This window comes from Tyto alba, unplaced genomic scaffold, assembly GCF_018691265.1.
Source record: "Tyto alba isolate M040663 unplaced genomic scaffold, T.alba_DEE_v4.0 Super-Scaffold_34, whole genome shotgun sequence".
NCBI classification, from domain to species: Eukaryota; Metazoa; Chordata; class Aves; order Strigiformes; family Tytonidae; genus Tyto; species Tyto alba.
Genome location: NW_024881309.1, coordinates 849,154 through 859,900, shown reverse-complemented (window position 1 = coordinate 859,900; position 10,747 = coordinate 849,154). Strand labels below are relative to the sequence as shown.

The 10,747-nt window shown below is 65.2% G+C and overlaps 3 protein-coding genes across 7 annotated transcripts; 1 reads left to right on the top strand and 2 right to left on the bottom strand.

The window, feature by feature from the left end:
* Window positions 1-199: 199 nt before the first annotated feature.
* On the bottom strand, window positions 200-3,306 carry PURB (purine rich element binding protein B). Its single transcript, XM_042801397.1, has one exon. The coding sequence runs from the start codon at window positions 3,304-3,306 to the stop codon at window positions 2,293-2,295; it is 1,014 nt and encodes a 337-aa protein (XP_042657331.1). The 3' UTR covers window positions 200-2,292.
* A 1,092-nt stretch (window positions 3,307-4,398) lies between these two features.
* Window positions 4,399-5,787, bottom strand: LOC122154197 (cytochrome c oxidase subunit 5B, mitochondrial). Its single transcript, XM_042801421.1, has 5 exons — window positions 5,780-5,787; window positions 5,179-5,313; window positions 5,029-5,102; window positions 4,800-4,899; window positions 4,399-4,685 (listed from the first exon to the last, which is right to left on the bottom strand). Exons 1-5 carry the CDS (start codon window positions 5,781-5,783, stop codon window positions 4,573-4,575), a joined length of 426 nt encoding a protein of 141 aa, XP_042657355.1. The 5' UTR covers window positions 5,784-5,787; the 3' UTR covers window positions 4,399-4,572.
* A 12-nt stretch (window positions 5,788-5,799) lies between these two features.
* KCNIP3 (potassium voltage-gated channel interacting protein 3) lies at window positions 5,800-10,729 on the top strand. Of its 5 annotated transcripts, XM_032991326.2 has the most exons (8): window positions 5,800-6,514; window positions 7,938-8,062; window positions 8,159-8,228; window positions 8,360-8,430; window positions 8,894-9,001; window positions 9,169-9,273; window positions 9,394-9,456; window positions 9,684-10,729. In XM_032991326.2, the coding sequence occupies exons 1-8, from the start codon at window positions 6,412-6,414 to the stop codon at window positions 9,729-9,731; spliced, it is 693 nt and encodes a 230-aa protein (XP_032847217.1). In that variant the 5' UTR covers window positions 5,800-6,411; the 3' UTR covers window positions 9,732-10,729. The 5 variants fall into 5 exon arrangements, with proteins under 5 accessions (XP_032847217.1, XP_032847216.1, XP_032847215.2 ...); XM_032991325.2 differs by having other exon boundaries at window positions 9,394-10,729; XM_032991324.2 differs by having other exon boundaries at window positions 7,938-8,228.
* Window positions 10,730-10,747: the final 18 nt, after the last annotated feature.

Below are 10,747 nucleotides of genomic sequence, written 5' to 3'. Positions count from 1 at the left end.
CCGCCTGCATCTCTGCAACCGGCTCCCGGCAGCCGAACGCCAGCAAGTCCATCGCCGCCGGGCGCGGAGCCGGGCGGCCCCGGGGCGGCTGAGCGGTGGCCGCCGCCGTCGCCCCCGATCCGGAACCTTCCGCGGCGTTTTAGCGTTTTCTCCGCGGCAAAGAACCGAAGGCGCGTGAACACAAAAACAGACCGATGGGTGAATACAGCAGGACGTCACTGGAAAGAGCTGCCTTAGGGTACAAAATACAGTACGGACACGGTTCGGACATCGAGATAAAAGACTATTGCTCCCGTGTGAGTGAGGAAACCCAGTCCTTTGCGACGGAGAAGAATTAAAAACGGGATAAACGGAAGAAATTCGCCTTAAAAATCCCTTTAAAAAGAGCTACGGAGGCGGGGAAGGGCGGGATGGGGTTTGGAGGACAGACGGACGGATGGACAGACGACGTCCCCCGGGGCTCTGCTGGGTTTTGGGGTGAGGAGGGGGCTGGAGTTGGCGTCCCGTCCCCCCCCCCCCACCTTGCGAAGACGAGTCGCTGCCGGCTGCTCCTTGCTGCCCAATAAATACAGAGCGAGCGGAGAGAGGGAGATGCCGGGATCCGCAACAATAAATTAAGGAGGCAGCTGAGACTGGAGGGCGGGCGCGCGCAAGCTCCCAAAAAATAGCAGAAAAAATTAATTTAAAAAAAAAAAAAAAAAAAAAGTCCTAAAACCGGAGAAGCCGTCGGACAAGAAGACCCGAAACTTTGGAATGAAGAGCGATGAACCCCATTCAGTTCAGAGTTCCTGGGATAACGTGGCTAAAAAAATACCTTTCTGGAAAGGGCAAGATTGACTCGATTTAGCTAAAAAAAAAAAAAAAAAAGGGGAAAAAAAAAACAAACCAAAACAAAAAAAAAACCAAACAAACAAACAAAAAAAAAACATTTGAGAGTGGAAAAATCCATTTAATACAAGAGGTGGTGGCTGGAGGGACCCTGCAGGCTCTGGTGCAACTGGCCGAGGCAGCAGAGCCAGTCCCTGCTGGTACGGCCAGGTGGTAAAAAAAAAAAAAAAAAGAAAAGAAAAAAAAGAAGAAAACCAACCCAAAACGAAAAAAAAAAAAAGGAAAAACCCCCCCAAAACCCCAACACTGAAGGCCCCAGCTGCCAGGGTGCGGAGTCCCACCGGTGCTACCAAGCTGCCGCCGCCGCCGGCGTGAGGTACTGAGGAAAGGCGGCGAGTTGGTTTTGCTAAAGAAAAATAAAATCCAGGCGAAGAGGGGAAGGGGCTGATTTTGGCTCCCGAGGGTCCCGGCGGCGGTGCCGGGGAACCGGTAAACGGGAAGGAAACGTGGCCAGGCCTTGCCGGGACGGAGCCAGACGCCGCCTTATTTGGAGAGAAGGGGAAGATCTTGCGTCCCGTCGAGCTTTCCTTGTGCTTTGTGCCTGCGCGAACCTGCCTCTCTCTGTGACCCCCCCCCCCCCGTGGTCAGAGGGAAAAAAGGGGCGGGGGAGGGAAGCGCCGGGCAGAATAGTAATAAATCATCAAAACCGAGAAAGTCTGCCTTAATTTTCAGGAACCTGACAGCTTTGCGCTGGCTCGGGTGCAGGTTCCAGTTCAGGCGCCTGGAGTTTTAGCAGTTTGCATCCCAAAAAAAAAAAAAAAAACAAACCGGGAAAAAAAAAAAAAAAAAAAGTCTGGAAAGGGGAGGAAAAAGGAAAAAAAAAAAAAAAAGGGGGGGGGGAAATAAAGGGATAAAGAGGAGAGAATGGACGTTGGTCCAGATGCGGCCCCCCCGCCCCAGCTCTCGCTCCCAAAAGCTCCGTCGCTCTCCCCCCCCCGGCCCAGCTCCTCTTCCACCGGCGAAGCTTTCCTGCGCGTGGCAGCAGCTCCTCTCCGCGCGGCGTGGGCTCCAGGGTGCTGGTTTCGATGGTGGTGCTGAGAGCGGGGGGGGGGGCACCGTGTCGGCACAGGAGAGAAGAGAGGATCCAGGCGGTGTCATCGTCGTTGTCCCCCTCCCCGATCCCCCCAAAAAGCAGCGAGTCCTCGGGGGGGGGGGACGCTGGCGGCTCGTCCCGGCGTGGGAGGGAGGGAGGCAGTCGGTGTCACGGTTGGGCTGGTTTCTCTCTCTCTCTCCGGCGGCTGAGGGGGGGGTGATATTGGGGGGGGGGGGGGCGGGGGACAGACACACGGCTGGGGACCCCTTTGCCCCATCGCTGGGGGGGTGAGGGGGGTGTTTGGGAAGTGGGGGGGGGGGGATGCGGGGAAGGCAGGGGGGGCCGGCAGCGGGGCTGAGGGCAGGGGAGGCTCAGTCGTCGTCCACGTCGTCACCGTCGGAGTCGTCGCCAGCGCCGCTGCCGCTGCCGGGGCCCGGCGGGCCGGCGCGTCGGTCGTAGAGCTTGTCCCGCTGACGGTCCTGGATGTCGCGCATCTCCTCGGCGTAGCGGCAGAAGGCGCCGCCGAACTTGGCCCAGGCCTTGTAGGGGACGGTGATGGCGTTACGGTAGGACGGCTTCACCTCGCTCACCCGCAGGAAGACGCCGTACTTGTTGCAGCCCACGTCGAAGAAGAAGCGCTTGGAGTCCACGGTGATGGAAGTGCCCTCGGGCAGCTCCCCGTAGAGCCCCCCGCCGCCCGGCCCCCCGCCGCCGGGGCCGCCCAGCTCGTCCTCCTCGCCCCCGTAGTCGTCGATCAGCTTGGCCAAGGCATCGCGGAACTCGATCAGGCCCTGGGCGGGCAGGGCGATGGTTTGGCCGCTCTGCAGCCCCGGGGGGCCGCCCGGGAACCCCCCCGGGCCGCCGGGGCCGCGGTTGACGGTCTGGCGGATGCGGAGGAAGCGCCCGCGCTGGTTCTCCTTCAGGTCCAGGTAGTACTTGCGGTTCTCCCGCACCAGGAACTCGCTCTTGAGGGCGCGGCGGGGGCCGGGGCCGGCGCCGTCCTCGCCGGGGGGGCCTGCGGCCTGGGCCAGCTGCTCGGGGCTGGAGGGCCCGAGCTGGGCGTAGTGCTCGATGAAGTCGCCCAGGTAGTCGCGGAACTCGGCGGCCACCGCCATGGAGAGCGTGAGGCGGCTCTTGGAGCCGCCCGCCCCCACCTCGGCGATCTTGAGGAAGCGGCCCTTGGCGTTCTGCTTCACGTCCAGGTAGAAGCGCTTGTTCTGGATGTCCAGCCGCTTCGAGGCCAGCTCCTGCGTCTCCTGCTCCGGGCCGGCCCCGCCGCCGCCGCCGGAGCCGCCGCCGGAGCCGGACCCGCCGCGGGCGGCCGCGAACCCGCCGCTGCCGCTGCCGCTGCCGCCGCGCTCGCTGCCGCTGTCCCCGTCCGCCATCTTGTCCGCCCGCCCGCCCGCCCCGCGCCGGCCCTTCCGCGCGCGCCGCCCCGCTTCCGGCGCGCGCCCCGCCCCGCCCCTCTGCGACGGGGGGGGGGTGGGGTGACGTCACCGCCGCACTCCGCCGCGCGCGGCCCCTCCCCCTCCCCCCCCGCCGTTCCCTTCCCCCGCCGCATCACGTGGTTCGGGGGAAAGCCCCGCCCCCCGCGTCCCCGCGCGCCCTCTGCGCCGCCCGGGGCCCCGCCCCCAGCTGGATAAGCCCCGCCCCCTCGGGCCGCGCCGTTCCCCCCGCTGCCAATCACGGCCGCCGGCAGCCCCCATTGGCCGCGCGCTGCAGGCGGGACGGACTCACGGCCCCGCCCCGCGGCCGGGAAGGAATGACGTCACGGCCGGGCCGCCTGCCGCCATCGGCGACGTCGAGAGCCGGGCCGGGGATCCAGCAGCCCCCCCGGGACGTGCCGGGGTCCCCCCCCCCCGGGACGCTCCGCAGCGGGGGGGGGGCCCCGCCCCCGCCACCATCACGGGGGGGGGGGGGGGGGCTGAGCACCGCACACACGTGTCTGTGGGCACCAGGGGCCACCCGACCACCGAAACCCGCCCCCCCCCCCCCGGGCACCGGGGCCCAGACCGCCGTCCCCCCTCCGCGGGACTAAGGCGTTCCCGGGGCTCAGCAGGCGGGGGGGTGTCTCCATCCACAGGGATATTTTGGGGGGGGGGGGGGGATCAACGGGAGCCACCTCCCAAAGGGCAGGAGCAGCCTGGGGGGGCCACACCCACCCCGCTCGCTGTGCTTCTCCTTGCAGCCCCCCCCCCCCGCTCAGTGTGTGTGGGGGTGCACTTTGCAGAGGTTCCCCCAGGCTCCTTCACTTCTGCAGCCCCCCCAACCACACCCCCCCCAGGGCAGAGTGACAGTGAAGGTGGGGTCTGTCGTCCCCCCCCCCCCCCCAAAACACCGCTCCAATGACACAAGCGCCTCCCACCCCCCCACTCATGATGACAGTTCCGGCTTGAAATGCTCCCCACCCTCCCTGCTGCACCCATGGGTGCTGCCCCCCCCCCCCCCCCCCCCCCCAAGCACAGACAAAGTCGGGGTCACCACACACACAAACTCTTTATGGGGGGGGGTACACACAGTGGGGCAAAGTGGTGGCAGCTCAGCTCAGCCCAGAAGATGCCCAGTGGGTGCTGGGGAGAGGGGGGTGTCAGTGTGACCCCCAGTGAGTGCTGGGGGGGGTCACCACAGCCCCCCCCCCCCCCCGTGGGGCCTTAGTGGGGCAGCTCATGGGGGATCAGCTTGTAGTGGGTGCCGCAGGAGGGGCAGCGCTGGGCTTCCCCTTCGTGCAGCCAGAACCAGATGACGCAGCTGTTGTCCTCTTCGCCTGGGGGGGGGGGGGGGGGTGTGAGGAAGAGGGGGGGTGAGGCTGGACACACGGACGGGGGAGGCAGGGGACAGGTGGACACAGCGGTGCGGGGAGGGAGGGGGCAGCACTTACAGACGCAGCCCACGATGCGCTTGTTGGTGATGGAGGGGACGAGGTTGGGGTCCTCCTTGGTCCCCGCGTAGCGCTTCGGCCGGAACATGCTGTAGGGGTCCTGGGGGGGGGGGTTGGGGGGGGGTGTGAAATCCCCAAATCCTGACACACACCCCCCCCTTCACTAAGGGCACCTCAGACACCCCCCACCACCCCCCTGGGGTGCCCCCCCCCCCCCCCCCGCACTCACCAGGCCCTTGTTCATGGCCTCCATCACCTTCCGCTCCAGCCCCGTCGCCTGCTCCTCATCGCTGGCCAGGCTGCCTGCGGGGCACCGCGGTCACCCTGGGAGGAAGCGGCCTCCTCCTCCTCCTCCCCCCCCCCCCCCCCCGCGACTCACCGGGGCCGGCGAAGCGGCGGACGGAAGCACCGGGCAGCAGCCGCAGGGCCGCGCTCACCCGCAGTAACCTTGAGGCCATGGCGGCGACCAGCGCTTCCGGTGGCGGCGGCGGAAGCGGGAAGCCGAGCCACGCCCCTTCGGGGAAGGGGGCGGGCGAGCATCGCACCGCCCTTAGCAACAGACCACGCCCCCCCCTCCCCCTTGGATACTCAAGCCCCGCCCCTCCCCGCGGCCCCCGGGGTTCACTCGGAGCGGGGAGGGTGATGGCGGCCGTGGGGCCGGGACGCCCCGGGGGGGGGGGGGGGACACACAGGGCCGGTGCCCCCGGGGCCGTGGGGACAGGACATCCCCAGGGGGATGGGGCTGGGTGTTCCCCGAGGCCACGGGGACACCTCTGGAGGGGGACGGATGTCCCCGGGGCCTTGGGGACAAGACCACCCCAGGACATTGGGGGACAGACATCGCCGGAGTGATGGGGACAGGACAGCCCGGGGGGGGGGGGGGGATGGGGACAGCCCCCCCCTCGCCCTGCCCCCACCTCAGCTGCACCCCCCCAGGGGTCCCCAGGGAGCCCTTCCCTTGCCCGGGCTCGGCTGCTTACTCATCCCCATCGATCGGTGCTGCTCGTTCCCCATCCCCGGCGCTAATTGACTCCGATTGAACACCCCCCCAAGGGGCAGTGGGGGGGTGTGGGGGTGTGTGTGTGTTACTGCCCTCCTCCTCCCGGGGGGGGCCACAAAACAACTTTTTTTCTTTTTTATATATATATTCCATTTTCAAGCTGGTGTTGGTTTGGGACATCAACAACCACCACCCCCCCCCCCCCAAGTTTTTGCACGCTGGGGTGAAGGGGGGGGCATCTATGGGTGCTGTGAGGGGCACCCCCAGGCTCCTTTGCCGGAGGGGGCCGATATAAAAAAATAAATAAATAAATAGATAAAAAATAAATAAAGATTAAAATATGGAAAAACCCCAGCAATAGTGGGGCCGGAGCGGGGGGGCCGTGGGTGTGTGCCAAGGGAGGAGGGCAAGAGGGAGGGCGCAGGCCGGCCCGCGGCACCCGCCCCAGCGCCCGCTAACACCGCGCCCGCCGACACCCTCACCCCAACCCCAGGGTGCCCTGCTTTTTTTTTGAGGGGGGGGGGACGACACACACACAGCACACACACGGGGGGGGACGCACACCCCGATACTGGTGTTCCCCCCCCCCTCCCCGCCCCCCCAAAACCGGCCATGGGGATCCAGGGCATGGAGCTGTGCGCCGTGGCCGTGGTCATCCTCCTCTTCATCGCCGTCCTCAAGCAGTTTGGCATCCTGGAGCCCATCTCCGTGGAAGGTAACCCGGCATGTGTCTCCCCCCCCCCCCCTTAATTAATTTTAATTAATTATTTTCAGCCCCCACCGACTCTCTCGGGGTGTCCCTCCCTGGGTTAAAGGACCTGTTTGGCCTGTAAATGGTCTCTGTGGGGTAAAACCTGCTCTTCTGGTGGGGCACCCCCCCAGAGGAAGGTTTTGGGGTGAAGCCTGAGAGTTTGGGGGCGCAGGGGGAGCTGGCAGCCCCCCGCCCTGCCCCCCACACTTGCCGCGTCATGGCCCAGCTTTGCTCTGACCTTCCCTGAGGGACTGGGCTGGCTCCAGCCCCCCCTGAAAACATCCCGCTGAGGGGATTCTGGGGACCCCCTCAGGCCACATCGACCCCCAAAACCCTCCTGAGGGGTGATGCCGGGAGCCTCCGTGCCCCTGTTAACCCCTGAGACAGGATGACGGGGACCCCCCAGCACACAGTGACCCCCAAACCTCCCCGAGGTGGGATGCCGGCAGCCTCTCAGCCTGCGTTAACCCCCAAGCCCCTCCCGAGGTAGGATGCTGGGGTCCTCTGAGCCCATACTGACCCCCCAAATCCCTCCGAGATGCGATGTCGGGGGTCTCAGAGCCCACATCAACCCCCAAAACCCCCTGGAGATGGGACACTGGGGACCCCCAAGTCCTGCCTCAACCCTAAAAGCCCCCTGAGTTGGGGGACCAGGGACATCCAATCCCCCACCGACCCCTAAACCCTCTTGAGATGTGACATCGGGGACCCCCAATCCCCCACTGACCTCCCCAAAATCCCTCCTAGATGGGTCACGGCACCCCCCAATCCTGCCCCCACCGCAGCTGGGTGGAAGGGGCTCGGCGCTGCCCCCTCACACCCCGGCAAGCCCAGCTCGGTGGGAGATGGGGAGGGTGACCCCACCTCAGCAGCACCCAGGGGACCCCAGGGTTTTCTGGGGTGTCCCTACCGATGCGGCACGGCGGAGCCTCTCCCCAACTCTGGCTCGGTTCTCCCAGCCCGAAGTTCTTGATATCCCCGTCTCGGTGCTGGACGGGTCCGCGGGGGCTTCCCAAGCTGGAATTATTAATGAGCCATCATTTATTAATTACCTTCCGCCAGGCCGGGCGCAGGCGGGAGGGAGCATTAGCAGGGTCAGGGTGAGAGGCAGCTCCGGGATGCTCCGCGTCCTGGGAATGTGCTGCCAGAGGTGGACATGGCTTCGGCAGCTCCTAGGGAAAACCTCGGGGTTGGCCGGCTTCTCCCTCGGGATGTGAAATCCGGAGCTCCCCGCTTTTCCTCCCGGCGCCAGGGGAGCGTGGGGTCCACCATTGGGTCGGGGTTTGGTTTTAAGCAGGGTTGGCTCCGGGTGGGAAACAGCCCGGGATGATGCGGAGAGGCTGCTGGACCCCCCCGGGGGGGGGTCTTTGCCGGCATCTCCCCACAGACAGCAGCGATGCCGAGGTGGAGCTCTCGGCTGTACGGCACCAACCTGAGGGGCTGGAGCAGCTGCTGGCGCAGACCAAGTTCACCAAGAAGGAGCTGCAATCGCTCTACCGCGGCTTCAAAAACGTGAGTGTTGGGGGGACCCTCGGCCCGGCCCCCCCCACCGCCGGGGCCAGACTCGGGTGGAGCTGGGGTTCACCAGGTGCCCACTTTCCTCCCCAGGAGTGTCCCAGCGGCCTCGTGGACGAGGAGACCTTCAAGCTCATCTACTCGCAGTTCTTCCCCCAAGGCGGTGAGTCGGGGGGTGCTGAGTGGGTGCTGGGGTGGGGTGGGGGGGCTGCATCAAGAGAAAATGCCAAACCCCAATCCTGGCGCGCGCTGGCGCGGGGAGCTTCACCAGCTCTGTCCTTCCTCCCCTCGCAGACGCCAGCACCTACGCGCACTTCTTGTTCGACGCCTTCGATGCCGACCGCAACGGGGCTCTCTGCTTCCAGGTGAGCGTCCCGGCTCCTCGCCGGGAAAAGCTGTGCCAGCACCGCGCTCCTCGAGCCGCGGCTGGCTCCAAAGCGTGCCCAGCGGCGTGATTCATCACATCTTCCTCCTCGCTCGCGCGCGTGCTTGGGGTTAAAAGCTCGGTGCGGCGGCCGCAGCCAAAATCTTCGGTCTCCTCGATGGCGGGAGCTTGTGCCGGGAGAGTTCCAGGCACTGCGGCAGGGGGGTCAGGCGCCGGTTTTACCACGGTGATTAAAAATAGCGATGAGTTGAGAATAGAAACAGGATCAATAGGGAAAAAAAAAAATCCCCCAGGGCATCCCACGATCGATGGCAGTGCCGCGGCACTGTTGGAGGGGGGTGAACGGCTGAGCCAAGGGGGGACGAGGGTCTGTCCCTGGGGTGTGGGTGAGCCAGCGGTGCCTGCGGGACGTCCCCCGCTCACGGCTGCGGTTCTTCCGGCAGGATTTTGTCATCGGCCTCTCTGTCTTGCTGCGGGGGACGGTGCACCAGAAGCTGAAGTGGGCTTTCAACCTCTATGATATTAATAAAGATGGCTACATCACCAAGGAGGTGACGGAGGGAGGGGGACAGGGACAAGGACCGGGGGGGCTGCGCAGGGTGGGAGCACCACGGGGCACGCCCTGAGGGATGGGGACGGTGGGAATGGGTGCTGGGGGATGAAGGTGCCCTTGTTCAGAGGGTTCTTGTCACCCTGAACCCCCTCTGTCCCCTCCTAGGAAATGCTGGAGATCATGAAGTCCATCTACGACATGATGGGGCGCTGCACCCACCCCACCCTGAGGGACAGCGCGCCCGCCGAACACGTGGAGCTCTTCTTCCAGGTGAGACTGTCCCACTTCGTCCCGTCCCGGTGCCCACCAAAACCCCCCCGGGGTGTCACAGGCCAGGGCCACTGTCGCTGTCGGGGACATCCCCGCTGAGCCCCTGCTGTTCCCTTGCAGAAGATGGACAGGAATGGTGACGGCGTGGTGACCTTCGAGGAGTTCCTGGAGACGTGCCAGAAGGTGAGGAGCTCTGGGTGGGCTTCGGCATCGCTGCCCTCCTCCTCCTCACTCACTGCCAGGCCTCCAAGTCCGAAACATATCCCCGCTCCTTGCCCTGTCCCAAAATGATGTGCTGGGGGCGGGGATCAGGAGAGATGGGGGATGAGAGCTCCGGTCACACCGGGGCTGAGAGGAAGGGCGGGAGAAGGGGGACTGTGGGCTCTGACCTCTCCCTCCTGCCTGTGCAGGACAAGGACATCATGAGCTCCATGCAGATCTTCGAGAACGTGATCTAGAACCCAGGAACACCTGCTCAGCCCCGCCAGCGCCTCCCTGAGTGGCCCGAGGGGAACTTTTTTCTACCGTTTCAGACAAAATGAGAGGTTAAATGAAATAAGGAAATAATCCACCTGGCTGCTGGCACGACAGTTCCAAGAGACAAGAAGGGACACGGATGATTTTGCTCGTCTGCCCGAGCCCAGCCCGGCGCCTGGCGATGCCCACCCTGCCAGCTGGACACATTTTGGGGAGCGGAAGATCCCTCTGTCCCGGGTGGCACAGGAGACCCCGCTGCAGCACAGCCCCAGACCCCTTCCCCCGGGGCACAAGCCGGTGGGGAGGGGATATCGAAATATCGCTGCTGCGAGGCGACAGCTCCCAAAGGACAACCTGAAAGCCCACGAACCTCCCTCTCCTCCCTGCGTGGCCCCAGTGCCGAGAGAAGCGACTCCCCACCTTCCGGCGATACGATGAGAGAGGGTTTATTTTCTAAATAAAACAAATGGTGATGACTTAGGGATGAAACGTGCCGCCTGGGAGCCAAGGGGAAGCACCAGCCACACACGGTCCGGAGGGGGGATGGAAAGGGCAACCCCGAGCCCCAGGGTGGTGGCGGCAGGGGAGGCGTCACTCAGCGAAGCGGCGGGACGCAGCCGGGAGGGTTATTTGGGTTATTGCTGCTTTTTATCTCCTCACAAACGGGCCGGTGAAGCCAGGCCGCGCCTCAGCCAGGCCCTTTCCCCAGCCCCCTGCCTCGGCCCCCTCCTCCTCCGCAGCCGCCTGTTGCTCGCTCGCTCACTCACTCACTCACTCACTCACTCACTCACTCACTCACTCGCTCGCTCACTCACTCGCTCACTCACTGCGCATTTCCATGAAATAAAGGTGAGAAACACCCGCCTCGGCCCGGCTCGCTCCCGCCGGGAGCTCTGTCGGCCCCGGCCTCGGCGCCGTCATGGCGGCGCTGTCATGGCGGCGGGCCGCTGTCATGGCGGCGGCTCCCCGTATCCTAAGCAACGCCGCTGCCCCGCCC

Coding starts and splice junctions, on each gene's coding strand:
- KCNIP3 (XM_032991322.2), top strand. CDS start 6,412: ATGGGGATCCAGGGCATGGAGCTGTGCGCCGTGGCCGTGGTCATCCTC. Junction 8,431..8,893: donor ACGGGGCTCTCTGCTTCCAG/GTGAGCGTCCCG, acceptor TTCTTCCGGCAG/GATTTTGTCATCGGCCTCTC. Junction 9,002..9,168: donor ATGGCTACATCACCAAGGAG/GTGACGGAGGGA, acceptor GTCCCCTCCTAG/GAAATGCTGGAGATCATGAA.
- PURB (XM_042801397.1), bottom strand. CDS start 3,306: ATGGCGGACGGGGACAGCGGCAGCGAGCGCGGCGGCAGCGGCAGCGGC.
- LOC122154197 (XM_042801421.1), bottom strand. Junction 5,103..5,178: donor CCGCCGCTTCGCCGGCCCCG/GTGAGTCGCGGG, acceptor GGTGCCCCGCAG/GCAGCCTGGCCAGCGATGAG. Junction 4,900..5,028: donor AGGCCATGAACAAGGGCCTG/GTGAGTGCGGGG, acceptor CCCCCCCCCCAG/GACCCCTACAGCATGTTCCG.